Here is a 23,098-nt window from a genome sequence, read left to right on the forward strand (position 1 = left end):
CTCTCAACAGATCTGCCTGCTAGTAGTCTGAATGGAAAGAAAAGATCAATCTTTCCATTGACGTCTCAGTCTCTGTTCCTTATTATTAGTCCAGTTGAAAATCTGTCAGATTTATTAGATCGGTTCAAACTGAAGGATGTACTTCATCTTGCGCCAGTTACATTTCAGATATAGAAACCTTGCTAGGTTCCACCTGGCAGGGTTTCTATAGGACTTCCACCCTGCCGAGAAAGCAGGTGGAAGTCCTATATTATACTGGATTATACTGGAAATCTTCAGGTTATTTTCTCAAAGGTGAGGACTGGTCATCAAACGAAATGTATTGAAATGAAATAATAAATAACCGTTTTTTTTGTTTTTTTTTTAATACAGTGTTCCTATCCTTTTATTCAAATAAGAATAAATGCAGCTTGACGTTAGATTTTAATAGAGTTTAAAATATTTTCCTATTTTTCTTTCATACTATCTTGTGGATTGATGTTTAAGAATTTCTTTATTTCTCTCCTTATTTTCCCATAATTAGCAATTTAGAAAGAAAAACAAAATCTGCTTTGTTTGTTATTAGTATCTCGAATATCTGTTGGTGCTGTCTCCACTTCTTTTGAAGTTTTTGCTATAAAACACGAATCAAGAAATCCCACCACTCACTATAAAACTTCTTATAGAAAAGCCTTAAAATATGAAATAGTCAATCTTTCTTTGATCAAAAAAGTTTTCAAATATATTAACGATCTTAAGTTTAATTTTAAAAAAAATTAAGGAATATACCATCTGAAATCAAAATAAATAAAAATTGTCAGTTGAACATCATCATTCAACTGCCATTTTTTTTTTAAATTTCGAAAATAATATTCAACAAAGTTTTTATCACTAAATGCAAATTTGTAGACTATATTTAAATCCAATCTTTCTTAGAAGGATTAAGCTAGTTTCCGCCGAACGGGAGTGAAGAGAGCAGGGAAAAAAAAAAGCGTCAAGATCCTCAGATTATATTCTTTACTTGCCTTCCCTTCGTGTTTTTTTTTAGGTTAGTGGATTTCCCTTTTATTCTCTGTTGTCCTGCTGACACAGCAGGGCACTAATCGCCCCCCCCCCTTCTTATCCCAGATGGTTGTCGGATGATCAATTTTCCATTAATCATTAATTTTCTCATCCTACCTTTGAGGTTTACTTTTATCCCTTGGTTTGTTTGCAATAGTACAATGCATCACGTGATTCGTTGTCATGTGACAATATAATGCGATTTCTTATTTCAGCGTTTTCCTCGTGCAAGTTGCAAAGTCCGATACAAACTACAGGAATACACAGCCATCCTGCTGTCTTCCGGACTTCTGGGAGAAACCTGAAGCTGAGCCTTAACAAGGAAGCGTCAGTTCCACCTCCCCGAGGCAAAATCCTCCGTCACTTATAAGAGAATGAGGCAACACTATAAAACCAGCATGCAGAGTTCTCGGCCGACCAGTCCTGCTCCACATGCAGTGGCTATTCCGATTCGCCTGTTACCATGGCAGCATCGCGTCACGTAGTGAAAGGACTGTTAGAAGCTAGCAGACTTCAGTCATCAGCACAGGACTTCAAGCCCGATTTCACTTGTTCAGCTGCTGTGAGTTATAGAACCAGCGGGCTCACTGCCCTGTCCGATTCCCTTAATGAATGTCCAGTTACAGACAGCCTCACTGCAGGTCAGGTGGGCGACAACATTCCTTCGGTTACCAAAATGAAACCGTTTAATGAGATGCCATCTCCGAGGGGCCTTCCACTAATTGGGACCACTTTAAATTTGATTTTTAGTGGTGGGGCAGCTAAGATATTTGAATATTGTGATAAGTTACACAAAAGACTTGGACCGGTATATCGGGAAAAGATTGGACCTATTGAAGGTGTTTTTATAGCGGACCCGGTTATAATGCAAAAAGTGTACAAAAATGAAGGTGACTATCCGAAGCACATGATACCTAGGCCGTGGATTATCTACAATGATGTTACTAACACCGAAAGAGGCCTTTTCTTCATGTAAGTATTATTTACTTTTTTTTTTTAATAGTAGATTTTTCTAGCATATTCTGTTTGTAGTGATATCAATAAGTACTTATAAATAAACGTTGCTACAGTTATAAAATACTTTTAAAAATAATAAAAATATAATATAATTAAAATTAAATTAGACATTGGTTTTAACATGATAAATACATCTCCATAGGTATGAATCTGTATTAGAACTTAATTGTTTAAATAATGATCATTTTATTATTATTATTATTATTAGTAGTAGTAGTAGTAGTAGTAGTAGTAGTAGTACAAATTCCATGGTCTCAAAAAATCATCTAGGGAAAAAATTTACAAACGATTGTCATAAATAAATCTGCATAGAGTCCTCAGACCCATCATTACAACTTATTCATTCACAACGCCACATTCAGGCAATGCATTCTACTCATCCATCACTCTTTTCGTAATATATATATATATATATATATATATATATATATATATATATATATAAAATTCTTCATTTATAATTTTTTTGTTGTACAATCACTCATGTCTCGAATTGAGGTCTGGTGAAAACGATGCCAAAATTATATTAAGTTCTCTGAAGCGAATTGCTCTAAAGAAATAACTAGTGTAATCAGATATTTATTCTACTTAATTTCCTGTGTATTTTATACATTATATACACTTTCTTTCCTTACAACTGCATTTGAAACTACTCGAAATTAACAGTATCTGAATATCTTCTGGTAATGAAATTTTCTTACATGTTATCGTTTGGCATACGGCGCTGATTGCATATTGATATTAGTGTTATTCACGACACAGTTCTGTGCAAATCACAGTTAAGTTTCGTATTCAAATATCTTTAATAGTATTAAAATACCTTCACTATTAAGTTTACTATTAAAATACCTCTCACGCTTCGAATAATGCATCTTTTCCTGTAGCTGCTGTAATATTTTTACTTCAAATGGATTACGAAAAATCAAGATTTAGAATAGGTATTACTTCTCAAAAATTAAACGTTAGTTGTTTTCATCAGATTGCGACTATCAATTTTATTTGCATTTCAATTCTTACTTAAATCTATCAAACTGATAATTCTAATTATTAATATTAGTGACAGTACTACTTGTAGGATACTGAGCTATGCATCATCAAAAACAAGTGGCTGATCATATGAAATGGAATAAACAATTGGATAATAGTACATGATATTATAATTACAAAAAAAAAAAAAAGGAAATAAGTGCAAATGTAGCAGTCACAGGAATCCAATAACTGTATTTTATCCATTATATACGCCCTATTTCGTCTTCACCTGTATGATTAACTCTGTGGTATATATATATATATATATATATATATATAGCTTTAGTTCATTTATCTCTTCTCTAAACATATAACAAGCTGATAGTAAAGTGATTCACTGTTCTAATTAAATCTAAATGAGCTCTGAAAGGGCTTCATGTTTTTATTGCACCAATTTCAAATGTTAGGCAAAAACTTTCTAGTTAGGGTTAACTTATCTTTCAATAATAACTTATCTTTCAATAGCGTCAGTGGATCAGGACTTCCTAAGGTCATTGACATTAGTCTGGTCTCCACTTGCGTCTAATCCTGCCTGTGTGAGGAGAGATCAGGCGAAGTAGGGGTAACCACCACAAAAAAAAAAAAAAAAAAAAAGAAGAATGAGATGAAAAACGGAAGTCGAACATGACAAAAGGTGAAGACCCAGTAGAGTATGATGAAGGCCATAACATTCGCTCGAAAGTTTGTTGTTTATTTTAGAGTCTGTTCTAGTTAGGTACAAATTATATCAAGTGTAGGAAGTACTGCTATGCGAAAAATGGAAAAGTATTTGAAAGCATCTTAATAAAGAAGAAACAAAAGATAAAGACAACTGAGAGGCATAAATCGGAAAAGATAATGATTTAAAGATTCAATATAATGGATCATCATACGTTTGATGCAATCATGTTTGTCATGTGACCAGTCAGAATTGTTAATGAAGATTTGTTAATAAAGTTGTTAAACATTGAGAGTGTTCTTTTTACTACTGTCATTAACATCATTAATGCTGTTAGCAGAGTTCGAAGCCAATACACATCAAAGCATGAGTGTTCTTCAAACGCTGTAGAACTGAATTCAACCTTCAAAAGAACGCTGTTATTAGAAGTAGCTGCTAAAGTATTAAGTACCGTACCATGTTGAAGAGTCATGTTCGATTCAGACAATTTTGAAATGGATGACATGTCCTCGATACCTCAACAGCTGGTTGCGAATGTCTTTAGGTGGTAGCTGATTTTTTCATGTGCTCTCGATGAGAGGGGGCAAACTGCTTATTCGAAGATCTGAAGATGAGTGAAGGGGTGTAAGGTTCACGGATTATCCAATTCTCGTGGATTTAAAAAAAAAGAAGAAGAATAACATCCGTCTTAAGTTCAGATCACACGTTTTTTACCTCATAGATCCTAGCTTGCCTTCCTTCGTTGTGCTTTCAGACAGCAAGCAAGTTAAAACGGTGAATGATTTTATTCAGTTCGCAAGGAGTAGTCCAAAAAGTAGACCGGCTAATTCATCCTGAATTGAAAAAGTCTCTATATAAATTCTTCCCATCCTAGAGAAGATTCGAACTCAGGTCTTTCCGTCATCGATACCTTCCTTATAGCAGTGAAGTTGTAGGAAACAAGCTCTCGTGACAACACCGTTGGGGCTGTCATGAGAGCTTGTTTGCTACAACTGATTGACTCCAAACCTGATTGATCTACAACTGATTGGCTGCAAATAGAGGATCTACAGAAATTTAAATTTTGCACGCAGAGTTTCTTTACCCGTTCCTCTTACCCGAAAAAAGATAACGCCATGGTATAATCTCCTGCATAATCGTCCTACTGGCGAATAAAGAAGTTTAATCGAGTACAAGAAATTCCGGAGATACCAGCTGAGGTAGTACTGGACATACGTTTGTCAAATTTGATTTTTTTTCTTTTTTTCTTTTTTTTTTCAAATTCTGCATATGCATTTATTTCAGTATGCACTCCAGTCTGGCTACCCCAGTCATACGTTTTTCCAATATCTTTACTTTTTAGTAAATGTCTTGAGAAGGATATTCTACCACAATATTCCATCGAAATACGCCGCTGTACAACAGATTTCAGTTCTATTTCTGTCTGGACAAAATCACGATAAAAAGAATGATAGCTGCTTACTCAGCAAGATATCTGTCATCAGAAATAAGTTATTCTTGGCAAGGACAAGATGTTTTTGATGAAATGGAGTTTATCCAATGGACAAATACCAGAAGCTGTGAAACGGGAATGCGAATAACCTAAGAACTCGATGCTTTCAAGTTGCCTAGTTCAGCTACAAATGCTTATTCAGGAAGGCCAAAAAATAGTTGGGCCACTACTGGTATCTGCGGCTTACAGACTTTGCCATCTACTTGGTAACACAAGCTCATCAGTGCCTTATTTCCGTGGGACTGCCTTACGAATAAGATTTCCTTTGATAGGATAAGCCTTAGGAATTCGCCAATGAACATTTTCGGATCTTTTCTATTTATGCTGAGTTAGCTACTCTTGGACGACATGGTTAAGATTTTTTCTCAGGAGAATTTTGTTGTTTGTTCTGGCGATACAGACCAATTACTTGATGAACATACACGAACTAATATAATGAACTTGCCTCGTGGCTCCTGTACCTTAACATTCATCCCTTTCCGCTGCAGTTGATTTTACCATGGATCTGGCCTGCCTAAAAAGTGTTTTTTTTTTTTTTTCCTTTTTCAACAAAATTTGCACTAAATTGTTCCGAAACCATACAAAACTTCCAGGTTGATGCTGTGGGATCCTAATCTTTCACTCATCATTGACGAAAGTTTTGAGAATTGGGATCTCGTCAGTAGAGTTTAATATCAGAGAAAATACCCAAGTGGTGTGGATTCAAACTTTTTATAACAGCGTTCTTATTTCTTTCCATTAAATAATTTTCACAAATTGCTGGAAAATTTCAGAATACGCTATTTTATTAAATAAAATTATTTCCGTATCAAGAAATGCAGAGCTCCAACATTTAGTATACAGCCTGGATGAGTGTGAGATGAATTTTATCGTCGAGGGTGAGACCAACAGTGGTGGTTCTAACAGGCACTAAAGCGCCCACGACCTTCCAGGTATCCTTGGATTTCGTAATCGTAATTCGAAGATAAGATGGTTTAGTCCTGTGTCTGCGAATACAAGTATTCTTTTTTCTGTAAACTGTGTGCTTTCTACCGAGATCTTTCCAACCAAAGGACTTAACTTATACGGACAAAGCTAAGGAGGCCTATACGAACTACTATACTAAGTATTTTTATCTAAATTTACCAATGCACTTTAAGATAAGATTTTATAAAATAAATACGATAATGCATAAAAATTAATATACCATCTAATATGAATGTCCACTAAGGTGATTTTAAGACTAACACATTAGTGGGTACTGTTCTTCGCAAATATATGGGAATATTTAACGGGACAAAGTGGCTTGGGTTTTACATCGAAATTTCTCAGATCGCGATTCTTATCTAGCAGTATTGTATTAATCCCATACAACGTTGCCACTCTTAGACATATCCAAATATTTGTTTAGGCTTGAAAAATTGTCTGCTTTAACTTGAGCTAACTTTAATATAAGGTGTGAACTTTTTAGTAAATAAATAAAAGAGCTATTTTTTTTTTCTTTTCTGAGTTATAGTAAAAATTAAAAGTTTGGAAAAAATGTCCCACGTGATACACTGAAGTAAATTATTTATGACAAGGAATAGAAATCCATGAAATCATTTTCTGTTGCTCCTCTTGCGTGGCAGCATGAGGTTAGCGTATCCTGGTTAGCGTATCCGCTCTCCAGTCAAGAGGCTGCTGGTTCGAATCCCGCCAGGGGCATGGATGTTTGTTATTACCCAACTAACCAATTACCATATGTACTGCTGTGATTTGTGTCCTGGCACAGTATAACCCTCGATGTCTTTACGCCAGAAAAAGTCATCGTACGAGTAATATTGCCAGTTTCCACCCCTTAAACTTAAGTTTGGATTGGCAGCTGATCTTTATAGAGAAAGACTGAAATTTTTTCTGAAAGATTTTTTCAGAAAACATTTATCATTAACAACAGTACAGTCTTCTAATATACTGTGATATAAAGCTACATGTTGAAATTTTTCCAATTGTTACAGATGGGATTATGGAAGAGTTTTTTTACTATTCGTGTGACGCAAAAAATCGAAATCCAAACTATTTGAACTTACTTCAAATTCTTTAGCCTTGTCATAATGTCTAACACTATATTTGAAGAAGATAGACCATACAGATCCTATTCTATTCTAGAGAAACTTTGTATTCTACGCCTTTTTATGAGCAGAATTCTAAGCCAGTTGGGTCTTACCTGAAGTAATCTCTAGGGCAAAAGAAAGCAGGTTTTTATTCCAGGGAACTCGTGCTTTTAACCCCGCAACTTAGAAAGTCGATCGTAAGAACATATAGACTACTTCCAACAGTAATATCAGACTGGTATTATCATATCTGTCATATCCTCATGCGCCGTCGTCTACGTTCGCAGGCAGAGATCACACTAATCCTCAAGCAAAGACAAAGACAGGTACCGAGTACACGACTGATTTCCAAAAAGATAGCTAGGGAAGCATTTTACTCCATCCGGAGAATAAAGAAGTATAGAGAATTATTATTATTATTATCGGGATTAAGAACTTTTTCAAGCCACTTCAGTCCTCCAGCAACCAGGATGTGGTGGTCTCACGCTCGGCGATAAAATTCATCTCACACTCATCCAGGCTGTATACTAAATGTTGGAGCTCTGCATTCCTCGATACAGAAATATTTTTGTTTAATAAAATAACGTATTCTGCAATTTTCCAAAGACTTATTCAGTATTACTCAATCAAGATTTAGGAATGGTTGCAAACCTCGGTCGTCCTATTTCCTTTAACTGTTTGTAACTTCACTTCAATAACATATTTCCAGACTCTTTTACTTGAAAAATACACCTAGTTGCTTGAGTAGCCACCGTACTGCTCCCATCTAACCCACTCTGCTAGTACATCTTTATTATTTTATACTGGAAAGAAAAAAAAAATCTGTAACATAACGTCAATGGAAAAATGAATGTAGTCTTATAGAGCTACATTCAATACAAGACAATCTTACAGAGCTTGATATAATTCTTCAAAAATTTCAGATAAAATTCAGAATTAAATTATTGATATCTAACTAGGCTATATGGTGTTTATTATGGCTCTTTTTTTTTATTTATGTTTCTCAAGAGTCAAAGTTATTCGAGGACTTTTGAGCGTTTACTATCTTCAAAATTTTCATAGTTGGAAATGCCCAAGTTTTGCCTTTAAGGCAAAATATGAGTAAAACTAATGGATTGACGCTTGAAATGTCGCAATAAATCATAAAGCTAGTTCATCGACATGCAGCTCTAATAATGTTGCAGATGTAAAGTATACAAATACGCAATTCAACAGAAATGAAGAAACCTTGTGAAATTCTCATTCAAGTGATTAATATTTATAAGAACGAAGTCAACCGGGAAATATGCTAAATGTAAAGGGAAGCAAAAATTTCAGTTGTGGTAATCTTCCTTACTGATCGCGTGACAACCGATTGCCCACTTGGTAACAAATGTCTGTCATTAACATGTCCTATTTAATGGGTTGCTCGAGGCTCTGAAAGGTAGAATTCCATCACCAATGGCAATGACCCTTCATTGCGAGACACGGATCTTATAAAAAAAAAAAAAAAAAGAAGAAGAAAAAAAATTAAAGGCTGCCAATGATCCACACTCAATTATTGACAAGCAACAAAAGTTCAATTTGAAAACTTTAGATGCCATTGACACTCGATGGAATGTCGCTTGCAACACTTGCAAAGTCATAGCAAGGAGACCAAATGAAATTCTTAATATTAATAGGATACTTCAGGTAAGACTCAAAATAATGTTCAGACGACTTGAAACAGCTACTAAGATTAGTGTATGCTGTAGGTTGACTTCCTTTTATTTCACATCTTAAGTAATTTATTTGCGCAGTGAAAATGCTAAATTAAGCAAAAAAAATCTTCATAAATAAATCTACGATGTACTGCAAGTAATAAAATATCGATGAGTTGATATAAATTAATTTTAAAAAAGGAAATTCAGATTTGGTTCATCGGTGAATAGCCAAAACGAAAAATAATCGTCTGAAAAATTTCGAGGAAATGAAATTAATTTTAATTTTTAAAATTAAAATTTAATTTTATATTGTTTAAATGTTAATTCAATTTTTAAATTTTAATGTAACTTTATTTTTTAAATTTTTAAATTGAAACCCACATTATTTCTTAGCCAAATAAGAAACTCTAAGATAGAAAATCTAAGAGTTTCATGCCGAATATAAATGAATTATAAAGATTCGGCGAATCCAAGAATAAGCCAACAGGTAGACAACTCGTAGTAAAGGTGGAGCAAGCTCCGATTACCGTTCTTAGTATTTTCCCATAATGTAAAACACATCTCCTAGGACCTAGGAGATGTATGCTGTTATACATTATGAGAAGAGTTCACTACTCAGACCGGTTTCGACCTTTATTGAAGTCTCATAAGTGAGTAGGTAGACTCTGATGTGAATACTAAGGTTGCAATGATGTAGTTACTCTTTTACCATACAAGTTGCCAAGAGCTGCACCATTTAAATTACTGAGATAAAGAGCCAAAAGGCTTCACTTCGGCGATGCAAAATTATTCCAGATAAATGGTTATTGAAACCCACATTATTTGGCTAAGAAATAATGTGGGTTTCAATATCCACTTAACTAGAATAATTTTGAATCGCCGAAGTGAAGCCTTTTGGCTCTTTATCTCAGTTATTTTAAATTGCTTTTTTTTTTGACATAGAACATTAAATATTATTAAACTATTCTATTAAAATATACTAGAATACGAGAAAAAATGTCTTTTCCCAAACTATTCTTACGATTTTTTCTCAGCTAGTCCCCGAGTTAGCGAAGGGATTTATCTCCCGGAAATTCGAGGCTTTAATGCAACTTGTCTAAAATAGTGAGTTCTACGGTTGATTTGCTAAGTTGTTAACTATACGGGATATAGTGTTAGGGTTAAGGAACAAGAGATGGCACCAATTGTCTGCCATACTCTTCTCCCAGGATGATTATAAAATCATTGATAACCTAGGGCCAGCTATCAGTGACTGCTGAGGGGAGAATTAGTTACTAATTGTTCTTTATAAAGTTAGAACTAAAACTGCTTTGCCTACTTAGTCCCTTTGGAGAATTAAAGGCGTTAGAGGATTTTTTCCAACACTTTTTCTTTATTTGACTTAATGGTACGGTCGATTTTCTTGAGTTTAAGGGACGAAAAACCCAAGTTTCAGGGAGAAAAAACCCCTTGCCTGTGCCAGAGATCGAGTTAGTCGATCTCTGGCACGTGCAAGCGGGTTTTTTCTCCCGGAAACTCGGGTTTTTCGTCTCGTAAACTCAAGAAACTCGACCGTAGAACCAACATTATTTCAGAAATTAAATATATTGTTTTAGGGTTAGGGACCACGAGATGGCGGCACATGTTGAGCCGCCTCTCTTCACCGTGCGCCACTTAATTAGTGATAGCCTTGGGCCATCTATCTCTGATTGGGTACCAGTGGAGATTGACCTGCCCACTCAGTCTCCAAAAGTTAGATAGGGCTAAATGGCCTCGCCTACTCCCTATATGGGAATAAAAAGGCGGAAGCTGATTTTTTTATTTATTTTTTGGCGTACTTGATGGCATGTTATGCTATATTTGTGTAACTACGATATCCATAGAGTTCGTGGGCCCTTGAAGAGACATAATAAAATGGTTCTGGAGGGTGAAAGTCATAGTTACATCATGCCAGTGGCATATCAAAATATGCAAATATAGGCCGCGTCCTTAATCTATTTTTCAACCATTGTGCTTGGGACTTTTGTCCCGTCCCTCCACATGTTTTAATGCTTCCCTCGTAGAATGTGACCAGTTAACTTCGAAGCTATTGATGAACAATTGATTTTTACCTCAAAACTAGAGGTGAAATTTTGATTTGAAAGTTCTTCAATGAATCAAACAGACTGAAGTCGTTATGGCTAGGTCATGTAGGTGAGATGTTGGACCTCCCAGGGATCGAATTGCTATCGTTGAAACAAATTGGCTGTACGTGGCCGTGCATTGTCATGAAGCCGGAACATTTCAGACTGCAAATGGTGGATTTTTTTTTATTGTTGTTGTTGTTTCTTCGTTTTAGCGTAAGCATTGTAATGCTGTAATGTGTTGTGATATGATGAAACAGATTTTGTGCTTAGGAACTACGTGCATGGAGTCCGCTAAATTGATTCTTCTTCTTTCCCAAAAGCACATTAATATCACTTTCTTTTTTCTTTTTTTTTTTTTTTTGCCTTCTGGAGTAATGCGAAAATTCTGCAAATGAACTCTAATCAAGACTAACGATAAGCATTTCCTTAAAGAATTCGGAAAAGTGCAGGCTTTTGGGCTGAATTCTGTTACACGTAAGATTTCTTTTCAATTTGACCAAGTGGGTTTCTCTTCTGTTTTAAATTCTTTGGGTATGAATAAGTGAATAAGATTAATACGGGAATAAGTTTTTTTTTTTTTTAAGTGTTTCCCCAATCTCTGTCATTATTGCAATGAGAATTTCGAATCGCTGGTGAAATATTGCAATATTTCACCATTGGTTCGAAAGACCTGGTCTGAATCCGGTCTAAGACGCTAACCTTTATAAGGGCTTTACAATCAGTGCGAGATAGTCGGTGTAATACGAAGGTGGAAGGTGTTTATTTTCCTTGAGCTTTTTTCTTCGTCAAAACAGGCAACTGGCTGGAATATCCACGGCCTCATAGGGTTAGCCACTTTGGCTTGTGATTCGGTAGGGCTATGACTTTTATGGTAACAGTGATTTGGCGAAAACTAATTATGTAACAGATTGTTCAGTCTACTTAACTAATGTATCTAGATTTTCTACAAAGAATAAATATTTGATATAACATCCAAATATAACATCCATCTTAAGAGTGATGGTTCCTTACTTCTTAGATCTTCCAACACCTTCACCATCATCAACATATTGTGATACTGGCGGATGATGAACCTTATGCTTTCAACGTAGGTAGGAAGTTATCATAATAAGATGAAAGAACTTATGAAGTCAAGAGAGATCTCATTTGCTTCAACAGTCAGAATTACTTTATTGGTGACGAATCGGAATTCGTCTAAGCAGCAGTTCGAACTATTTAGATCTCGTCTTCAACAAAGCAGTTCGAACTATTTAGATCTCGTCTTCAACAAAGAAACTTATTAGCTTAAATTATTCAGTTGTGTGTGGGGGGGGAGGGGTGTTCGTTCGTTCGTTCTGGAAGTCTATATTTCCTTAACATAGATAATAAGTTGCTCTTCCGGAAAAGGCTGTTACACAATGAAGTAAGAAAACATAAAATATAAACCCTGCTAGGAAAATCATTTCTAACATCATTGCATTATTTTTTAAAAAATTTCAATATTTCAAAATTTAAGGACAGTATGTTTGCTGAACCTCAAATCAGTCTGGTTGCCCAGGCTAAGGAAAAAATGTATCTCTAGTCGGCGTAACACTTAGGGCGCGAAGGACGATAGCAGCACTGTGTTTACCAGAATGTCGTATTGCTAATATTTGCTACATGCGCAAGCATATGCACGTCATAGTGAGATGCGAGCTATTAGCGTAATGCGGCACTGTCCGTCGCGCAGTTCCACTGTTGTTTATATGCAGAGTGCGCCAGTAGTCGAGTGTTCGTAGTGCTTATCGTGTTTATTCCGTCTCTTTAAATATTTGGACATTACAATTAAAGACACAACATTTGTTATAGTTTTTATTTTACAACATTATTGGGGTTATCATAATGGATTTTATTTGGAAGTAATTTTGAATTATACCAAACTGTATAATTTTATCGATAATAAACAATATTTTTTCATGAAACAAAACAAGGAGAATATATTTTATTTTTAAGTAAGTTTGAATTATACCCAACTGTATAATTTTATCGATAATAAACAATATTTTTTCATGTTTAATTTTTTTTTAATTTTTACCATAATTTTGATATTTTATCCAAACACGTATACACTGTACTTACAGTGTGCATGTATACTGTATTTCGAAAGTTGCAGCACCTTGAAAATCGTGAAAGCACCTTCACGATTTCAAGCCACGAGCCGTCACTGATCCCTATAGTACCTAGGGGTATTAGGGATATAAAATGCTGTCAATTAGCCATAAATTTCAATATGAAATCATTTTAAATGTGTATTTCCTGTACCATAAGTCACGGATACTGTTATGTCTTCAGGTGTTTAGGATCTTTAAAAAATGACCAACTTCGTGATAAATATTGCTCTGTTATTGAAACTCTAGATTGAATGCATTCATTCAACATGAGAGATTAATTTCAAGAATGTGGCAAACAGATCTCAAGTGACACTCCAGAGAATTCAAAACAAGAATCTCGTTCTTCGTCTTCTAAATTTGGCATTTATGTACCAGCTGCAAAGACAACGCGACATTTTGCTTCGCATCGGTTGGAAAGACTAGGTTTGAATCCCATGTAACGCAAGGCTACAACTCGTATAAAAGGATGCCCCTCCAGGAGACACTTAGGATAGATTTTTTCATTAAGTTAAACAGACAATGATAAACAGGACTTAGTTGCCTCCTTCGAATTCTTACGAAGCGAAAGCTAAGCCGAAAATCAGAGTAGGATCAATTTCAGGCCACGTTAAGCAAAATGATGGTCTCATAGTGGACAATGATCGTCATTGACCAGTATGGTACTTTTTTTTTATCCAACTCAATCAAATTTTTCAAGGATAAGAAGAATTTTAAGCATCCTTACCATAGTGGTACAAGGTAAACATCTAAACAACACAATTCATATAAAAAATCATCAAGCACACTGTCATCAAACAAACGTCGCTATGTTGAGATGGTTGAAATTGCCTTCTTCGGCTATGAGAAGACTGTATTAGCTGTCAACGTCATGAGTTCCTTCATCCAAGCCAAAGTTTTTTTAGTAGGAAAGGCCCTGCGACATCAGTGTAAAATCAATAAATGTTTCTTGTATTAGACAGAAATCGAAGCCGATGCTTCCATCTAAATGGCTAATAGGTCCGACTGCACTATATAGAGGTACTGGGTACTATAGCTATTATTATTATTATTACGTGACACCTTCGACGCATCCAAGGACTCATCGTGGGAGGACATGCTACTCCACATCGTCTCCTTTACTTAATCTTACTATCCTACTGTCCAGTCACGATGAATCCTTCATTACGCAAGTGGAATCTGATCATTTGTTTGAAGTCATGCCTCATTTGTGCAACCTGATATACACGACACTACTACTGCCATCAATACACAACGCCATCTACCGCCTATCACCTCCAATAGCATTTTGTGTCTGCAAACTGCTTGTCCTCTGTTGGCCAATTTGCCTGTATGCGGGATGAAAATACCCACATTGTCAGGAGAAAAAACCTGCTACTTCCGTATGAGATCGGCTACGCAATGCAAACAGCAAAGAGGAACCTGGGTTTAAAATACGAGACAGTATTATTTTTCAGGATGAGTTGGAAAACTTAATGTATTCCTCAATGCATTCGTTTTCATGAAAATCTGTTAGGGTAATGTTCTTCGAGATCATCTACAAAGAAATGGATCGTTTTATTTCTATTATTACTTTTTTTGTCAAGAATGGGAAATAATTGCTGTGGCAAAAATGTTATTTTGTTTGTAACCATATGAATATAAAAATTATACATCTGCAAAAAAATTATCGAGATAAACTTGTGCTTTTTATTTTAATATTGTGTACCATTGACAAATCATGTACCATCACAACCTACAGATGCTGAGCGGTAGAATTGGTGAGTTTAGAGTCAAGCGACTTCCATAGGCATAGTGAGACATTAGTGACTGTAACACAATTGGAGAATTCGACCAACCGGGTGCCATTATTAAAGTATGAAAACATTATGAGTTTAAAAAAAAAAAAGGAGAAGCAGGTCACATAATTTGATGGAGAAAACATGTGAGTGTTGGATACGATTGTGATTTTCACCCTTTGTGCACTGATGTATAACAGGATTCAATGAGACATCAGTAACGACGATGCCCTTTGATTGGAAAGACCTAGATTCGAATCTTTTGTGGACGAAAACCTTTATAAGAACGTTTGAAATTACGGTGATTTAGCCGATCTTGTGATCGACTAATGGTAGGTTTTCTTCCACTCCCGGAAAATTAGGGTTTCATCTCACAAAACGGCAAAGCGTCAAGAAGAATACATGCATTTAACAGACAAATTCATTGGCTTCAAAATCTCAGTCAATTTGGTAGCAATTCAAATAAAACGCATCAGTGGATTCTCTCAAACAGGGATTGAGGAGAACGACAAACGATTTTGCCAGAATTATACGCACAGGAATCCATCGGTTTCCATGGAAGGATTGTTACTTACAAATGAGGTATGGCTTCAAACAAATGATCAGATTCCACTTGCGTGATGAAGGATTCATCGTGACTGGACAGAAGGCCGTTTAATATCATTGCTGTTTGAAAAAGTACGACCGAAGCAACTAAAAGAGACGGATATGCCGAAGCAATTATGAGAGTGTATTAAATAATAAATCTACTAACACCGTTTAATCGCCAAAGCAAGTAAATTAAGCCATTTAGCCTGAACTTTCTGGCGACTAATGGGCAGTGGGCAGTTAATTAACCGTCACCTTTAGCTAATCACAGACTAGCTAGCTCAAGATTTAGTGCCTAAAAATGTACTAAAAAAAAAGTTTCGTGTTCGGTCTTTGAAGTGGGCTTCCCGGATTTTCTAATTCATATCCAACAATACTATTAATGCACTACGGATTTGTGTGAGTGGGATGTCATTTGATGTTAACCATATCTATTCAATGCGAATGGTTTCATGCATTTGTCGCTTTGGAAAGAAAGTGGGGGAAAGTCATTTGTAGAATATATTGCACCCACCTCGCGTTTTAAGAAATGTGACCCCTCTATCTGTAATTGTTTTATGATGTTATATTCTGTATACCTAACTTCAAGTATAAAATTTCGCAGTAGATAATATAGTAGATTCATTGGGGGAAAGAAAGAAAAAAATCCCATAAATTATTGTCTCTCCCAAGAGGTTATTAGTAACATTTCAATAACATTATATTTCTCTTTCAATAGCTGAGTGGTAAGGTGTGCACTACTACTACTACTACTTCAAAAATCTTAGTTGGAGCTACAAATATTTTTAAATAAAAAATATTTTAAGAAGCGAATATTTTAGACAGCTGGGGGCACGCCAGGTTTATTTAAAAAATGCACAGTACTGAAACAAGCCCAGAGACACATCAATGTAGATTTGTTATCGCCTACGTGATCTATGTTGATATATATAGCGATGACATATATCCTTGAGGAAAAAGCTTTAGATTTTGTAAAATGGGATAAGATGGTGGAAGTAATGGAAACGATTGGTATAGATTGGAAAGACAGAAGGCTAATTATTTCACTATATATGGGACAAACTGCCATGGTGAGAGTCGAGGAGTAAGATAAGGCTGTTCTCTGTCACCAATTTTGTTTAACATGTATTCCGAAGCAATGTTAAAAGAAGCACTGGAGGATTCAGAAGAAGGAATAAAGATTGGAGGTAGACAGATATTTGCAATAAGATACGCAGATGACAAGGCATTACTATCAAATACTGAAACAGGACTGCAACATCTGTTGAACAGATTACTGGAATCCTGTATCAATTATGGAATGGAAATTACATCAGAAAAACAAAGGTAATGAAAATAGCAAGAAAAGAGGCAAATATGGATATCAGAATAAATGGGGAAAAGTTGAATCAAGTACAGACATTTAAATATCTAGGAAGTGTTATTAGCAATGATGGAAGATGTAAAAGTGACATAAAAGCAGGAATAGCAATGGGAAGAGATGCCTTTAATAGAAAATGGAATTTATTCAGAAGTAAAATGGATAGAAACCTAAAGAAAATACTAATAAAATGTTATGTGCGGAGTGTTGCCCTCTATACATCTGAAACTTGGACATTGAAGAAAGAAGAAATTAAGATTTTGGAAAGCTTTGAGATGTGGATTTGGAGAAGGATGGAAAAAATCAAATGGACAGATAAAATAACTAATGAAGAGGTCTTAAAAAGAGTACAAGAAGAAAGGAGTCTGCTAAGAAGCAAGGGAAACTGGATCGGACATATTCTGAGAGGAAATGGAATCATCAGAGATGCCATCGAAGCAAACATAGATGGAAAAGACCCAGAGGAAGAGTAAGGAAAACAATGCTAGATGACATGCTGAATGGAGACAGGTACACAACCTTGAAAGAGAAGGCTCAGAACAGAAGAGAGTGGAAGGAAAGTTTCTGCTACTAAAAGAAGAATCTGCTCAATTGCAGAATACTCAAGAAGAAGAAGAAGATATCCTTGAGATGACTCTACATGCCTATACTCTCAAAGCACATGAGAAGAATTTATGGGCTTCGAAAAAAAAAAACGTAGATAGGCTGGCATATATAGTACGTCCCTTTCCGTACACTGGTAAAAGAATAAGTCAACCGAAGACAGCATTAACAGCCAATGGAAATTAGACATTGCAACTTCAAGTTGATGTTAGACTCTTTATTTTCTGAAATGAAAAATCATGAAGGTCCACAGATTCTAAAATGTTACATTTTAATCCTATTTCAAGCTTAATTATTAACACAAACATTTGCGTGGTGCGATTTCCAAGTTTTTTTTTTTTTTAGTTTGTAGAATGAAGGTTTACTCTGACATTTGCACTGCAAGCATTTTTTGAAAGGGGACATGATAAATTTGTGACGGTGGTATACTTTAAAGTTGCCTGCAATCTACATCCACAAGTAATTGCTTCCGCAGAAGGTAGCAAGAGATCAGAAGTCAACACAAGTAAGTAAAATCCTCTAATGCCTTTTAAAAGCCTAACTTTAATAAGTCGGAAGCCAGTCTCCATTCTTAAAGTCTTCACTGATAGTGAGCAAAGGTGAGCAATCATTCAAGACTTTCCATAAGAGATTACGGCAGATTCTATGTAATAGTGTGATCTCTAAGCTCGATTTTTGAGATACGGAATTAAAAATACAAGTTCCTGGGATGAAACCTTATTTGTCATGCAAAAATCGAATAACTCTAAATTCGGCTGAAGAAAAGTTTAAAAACGTTCCTCTAGTTGGCAACTAGAATGTAAACTGAAAGTTTTAAATTCTGAATCTGAAACTTTCTTCAGGTGCCTTAGCCGTAAGGATGCAAATACCATTTCCACATGACTACATAGACACTCAAACACAATTATAGGCACTCCCACAAATAATTTTGCTATACTAACGTATCAGCATATAATAAAAATAAATAAATAAATAAAAATAAACATGTCAATATACTACATACAGTGATACTGCTGGACTTTACAAAACCTTTGAGGATATCACATGGAATTCTAATCAGTAAACTGCAGCACATAGGGATGGATATAGGGTAGATGAGGTAGGTAGGAGAGTGTTTGATGGAGATATATCAGAGGTAGTTTATTCACGAGTTTAAGACTATAAGAATTACGGAGGAATAAAGTTGATTCCCCACACAATGACAATCCTAGAGAGGGTTCTTGATGGAAGACTGAGGAAGGAGGTGGAGATGGCAAAGGAGCAATTTGGCTTCATGACTGGTCGATCAACGACAGATGCTATCTTTGAGTTGCGACAGATGGTGAAAAAGTTTCGAGAGAAGCAACGGGAGCTACGTCTGGTATTTATTGATCTGGAAAAGCGTATGATAGAGTGCCAAGGCAAGAAGTTTGGAGGTATCTGAGGGAGAAGAAGGTACTGGAGAAATATGTCAGGTTGGTGCAGGAGATGTACATAAATGTGAAGACAAGAGGTCGAACCTGCCTGGGAGAGACAGAAAGTTTTCCAGTGACAGCTGGTCAGATCTGGAGCTGGAAGGAAATGTCATCAGGAATGTCAGTGACTTTCGATACTTAGGTTCAACAATGAAAGAGGGTGGTTTGGCTGAGAAGGAAGTGGGATGCAGGATACAAACAGGATGGAGGAACCGGAGAGAGAGAGAGAGAGAGAGATGGCTGGAGTGCTCTTCGATAAGAGGGTGCCGATCAGTCTAAAAGGCAAAATCTATAGGACAGTAGTGATACCAGCTATGACGTATGCAATGGAAACTGTGGCACTGAGGAAAAATAACATCAGCAGGATGAAGGCAGCAGAGCTGAGAATGCTAGGTGGATGTGCGGTGTGACCAGAAAGGATCGTCTGAGAAATGACTATGCAAGGGGAACGTTGAAAGTTACGAACTTAGGAGCGAAGAGATACAGGAGGCAAGGTTGAGATGGTTTGGTCATGTGATGAGGAGGGAGGAAGAGTATGTGGGAAGAAAGGTCATGCAGATGGATGTGCAGGAGGAGGAAGCGCGGACGGCCAATGAAGAGATGGAGGGAGATGTGGTGGAGGAGGACTTGAGGATGAAGAACTTGGATATGGCTACAGCCCAAGACAGAAGGTTGTGAAGGAGACCCACCATAAACAGTGACCCTACTTAAGTAGGAAAAGATGCAGAAGAAGAAGAAGTTTATTCACGAGTTTATCCAAAAGAAGGCCTGTGACTAGTGACGTGCTGCAGGGTTCTGTTCTTGGACTGCTCCTGTTTAATTTGTTCATTAACGATATATAGGAAAAGATATGAGAGGAACTGTTCAGTTATTTGCCGATGATGCAAAGTAGGTAGTGCAATAGTTAATACAGATGTTGTCAAAATTTTGCAGGATGATTTGGATAGATTGGCAGACTGGGCAAAGTATAATGGATGTCAGTGTAATGTGGCAAAGTGTAAGGCAATGCATAGTGAGGTGAAAAAGATTACCAGCTGTATATCACATCGGTGCAACTTTACTCCAGGAAATTGACGAAGCCAGAGATTTGGGAGTGTTAGTGAATAGGGAGTTAAAGTTTAGGGGGATACATAACAAAAGTGGCTAAAGCAGCTCATCAGATTACTTAGTTACTAAAGAATACTTTGATGAGCAGAGACAAGCAAGTTATTATTTATCTTTATCGAGCTTTGATAGGACCCCATCTTGACTACTGTGCGCAGATCTGGGCATCAGGGTTTCTTGGTGATGAGGAAGAGGTGGAGAGGTTCCAGAGGTGAGTGACCAAGATTGTAGCAGGTCTATGGAATGAACCTATGGAATTGAAGATTACAGAAACTGGTTGATAGACTTCCAGAAAAGGGGTGATATGATTGAGATATACAAATTACTGGGGGGTTTTTACAAGATTAATTCAGAGGAAATTTTTCAAAACAGGTATGGTGGTGGTGGTGGGAAAACTAGGGGCCATCCATGGAAACTATGTAAGTGTGTAGTTAACAAGGGTGTTAGACCTAGGTTTTTTGCTTGGAGAGTGCTGAATGAGTGGAATAGACTGCCAGAGATCTGTTGTGGATGCCATGACTGTGATTGAGTTCGAAGCAAAACATGATAGATACTGCACAAATGTTGGATAGTTTTTGACATGATATCTCCCTCAATGAGTTTAAAAACTCCTTGGAATAATAATAATAATAATAATAATAATAATAATAATAATAATAATAATAATAATAATAATATACGAGGATGTGTTGAAAAGTTGTGATAACCACCATGAAGGAATTGAGGTAGGACATGTAACTTACACATTATTCTACATATTCCCCAAGAAGTGTTATACACGAGTTACAGCGCTGCTGCATCATTTGCAATCCTGGAGAGGCGAGTTCGGTACACAACTGCCATCATATCGTACCTGACACTAACATTATATATTATTGTCTGATAGTTGGAGTCCTACAATCAATTTTCTGCCGTTTATGGAATGATTATCCTTATTGTCCATGTCAGAGTCGACTAATTCAGGAACTGATCGAAGAAAGACTTAGAAAACTTATTTCCTCTAGTCCGCACAGAATTGAACTTAGAATGTTTTTTTTGGGGGGTGACCTAAGCGCTATGGACGTAAACATCATTTCCACGTTAAACAGGCCTGCAAAATTAACGACGAGGATCATTTAATCAACAAAAAATCAAATTGATTTTTTATAAATATGAAATTTTATATGCGCTCCTGTCGATGCCTTTGCAATCTCTTCTGTCGGTTTAATATCCCTGGAAGATGAAGGGGGGGGGGCATAAGTTGACCGGAAGGAAACCTCCGTAGGCTTCTTTCGACTTTCGAGTTTCGTTAACTTGGCGTTGATGGACTTGGAAAAAGGATCTCATATAATGAATTCGAACCAGAATTGACTTTTTGCAAAGGTCTACAAGGGACGGGGAAAAACAGGCTGTCTCGAATCTAAAAGCGATTTAACTCCAAAAGCAAATATAGTCGTTCCACGCACACACACACATACAGTTTAATCAGGTAGGAATATGGAAATACATACGTAAATATCCATAACAACAACATCTCAAGTATCGTAAGAAAGCAATATAGCACTTGCCATAAGTGCTATCTTAGCCTTTATCTTCCTCTGCATTTCCATTAACCGGACTGTAGAGAGCAAGGACATTGAACATAGATGAAAGCAGATGTCTAAGTTTATTTTCCAACCATCTCAGTTGACTTTTCTGAATTGTTTCTATTACAGGTCGTTGGTGGGTTTTTTTCAAGAATGACGCTAATCATTAATAAAGTGGTCTTGCCATGTAGATCTTATTATTGATCGAAGGCATTTTGTCCCAAAGTTATTGGTGTTGTTAATTGTTCGCTGAGTAGTGATGTTCCATGTCTGTAGTGATGTTCCATGTTCGCTGAGTAGTGATGTTCCATAATCTTATGTAAATATTGTCTTTACTGGTTTTTTATTGACGAATTTTGGCGTTTGTGGTAAAAAACTGTTCTTTCTTTTCGCTATATCATGTTAGAATATCGATGCAGGAACCAAAGTATTGAAAATCTTCTGCTTCTTCAAGAATGTGATCGTATAACTTAATGTTTGCTGTTTGTTTCTGTTTTAATTTTTACGACTCTAGTTTTGCTGATGACGGTGGTTAACCTAATTAATTTTCCATTTGTTAGGATTTATTATTCCTGTTTTTGTACCAAAAATCTTGAAGATAGCACTAATCCGCATGCACTGATATAACCAAAATCAGCTCACGAAATTTCGCTAAGGTACTATAGAGGCGTAATTTGTTCCACCTGAAAATGTATTCAATCTAGTTTAAATTAGTTGCTTTTTTACCATTTTTCTTCCTGTTCTTCAGTATTATTGATCTGCTGTGCATTCCAAGGAAATTACAATTGACACAGATGCGAAACAGAGATGAACTTTAAGTATAATGTCTGTAGGCATTTACGTACCCATTTGTACTTTTCGTTTTCCGACTTACTCAACCGAAAAGTTCCTCCCCAGTTCTGTTGTACATCAACAAAAGCTTGAGGGAGACTTCAAAGAGAGTTTAGAAGTACTCTCTCTCTCTCTCTCTTTGTAGTCTGTCACGCAGTCCGAGAAGCTCGTTTTTAAAGTTGAAGGTAGGTGGCGCTGCTGCATAAAGGTGGGGCAGGGAGTCTAACTTTACATTACAATCATCTCCTTTTAAAGCACCATGAAATCACGCTCTTGCAACTATTTTTAATCACAAAAATAGATGCCGTACGTGGCACTATTTTGTTTTACGACCCCCTAGTGTGAGGATGGAGACTTAGCGGCGGATAATGAATGATTGGTGGTTAAAATAATGAAATTTAAGGCTATGAAGAAACAAAAGGATTGTATGAAATTTGATTTAAATCATATAAACGAAACACTTAAAATAGAAGTCAGAAAGATATGAAAAAATGTGGACATAACAGGAAGAAAATTAGAACTGCGGAAGAAACAAAATATAAAGTAACAGAAGAAGCTAATAAAATCAACAAGAAAGACAAATTGTGAACAGCTGT

At 36.2% G+C, this 23,098-nt stretch overlaps 1 protein-coding gene across 1 annotated transcript in view; it reads left to right on the forward strand.

Moving 5' to 3' along the window:
- The first annotated feature begins 1,504 nt into the window (after positions 1–1,504).
- The window catches only part of sad (Cytochrome P450 family protein sad), a 170,737-nt gene continuing 149,143 nt past the window's right edge, over positions 1,505–23,098 (forward strand). Inside the window, exon 1 of the mRNA XM_090399952.1 lies at positions 1,505–2,013. Within this exon, the coding sequence (XP_090256078.1) occupies positions 1,505–2,013 (509 nt within the window). The remainder of the gene's footprint in view (positions 2,014–23,098) is intronic.

The sequence above is a fragment of the Typopeltis vanoorti genome, chromosome 11, assembly GCF_054136105.1.
Source record: "Typopeltis vanoorti isolate ZY-2024b chromosome 11, IOZ_Tvanoo_1.0, whole genome shotgun sequence".
NCBI lineage: Eukaryota > Metazoa > Arthropoda > Arachnida > Uropygi > Thelyphonidae > Typopeltis > Typopeltis vanoorti.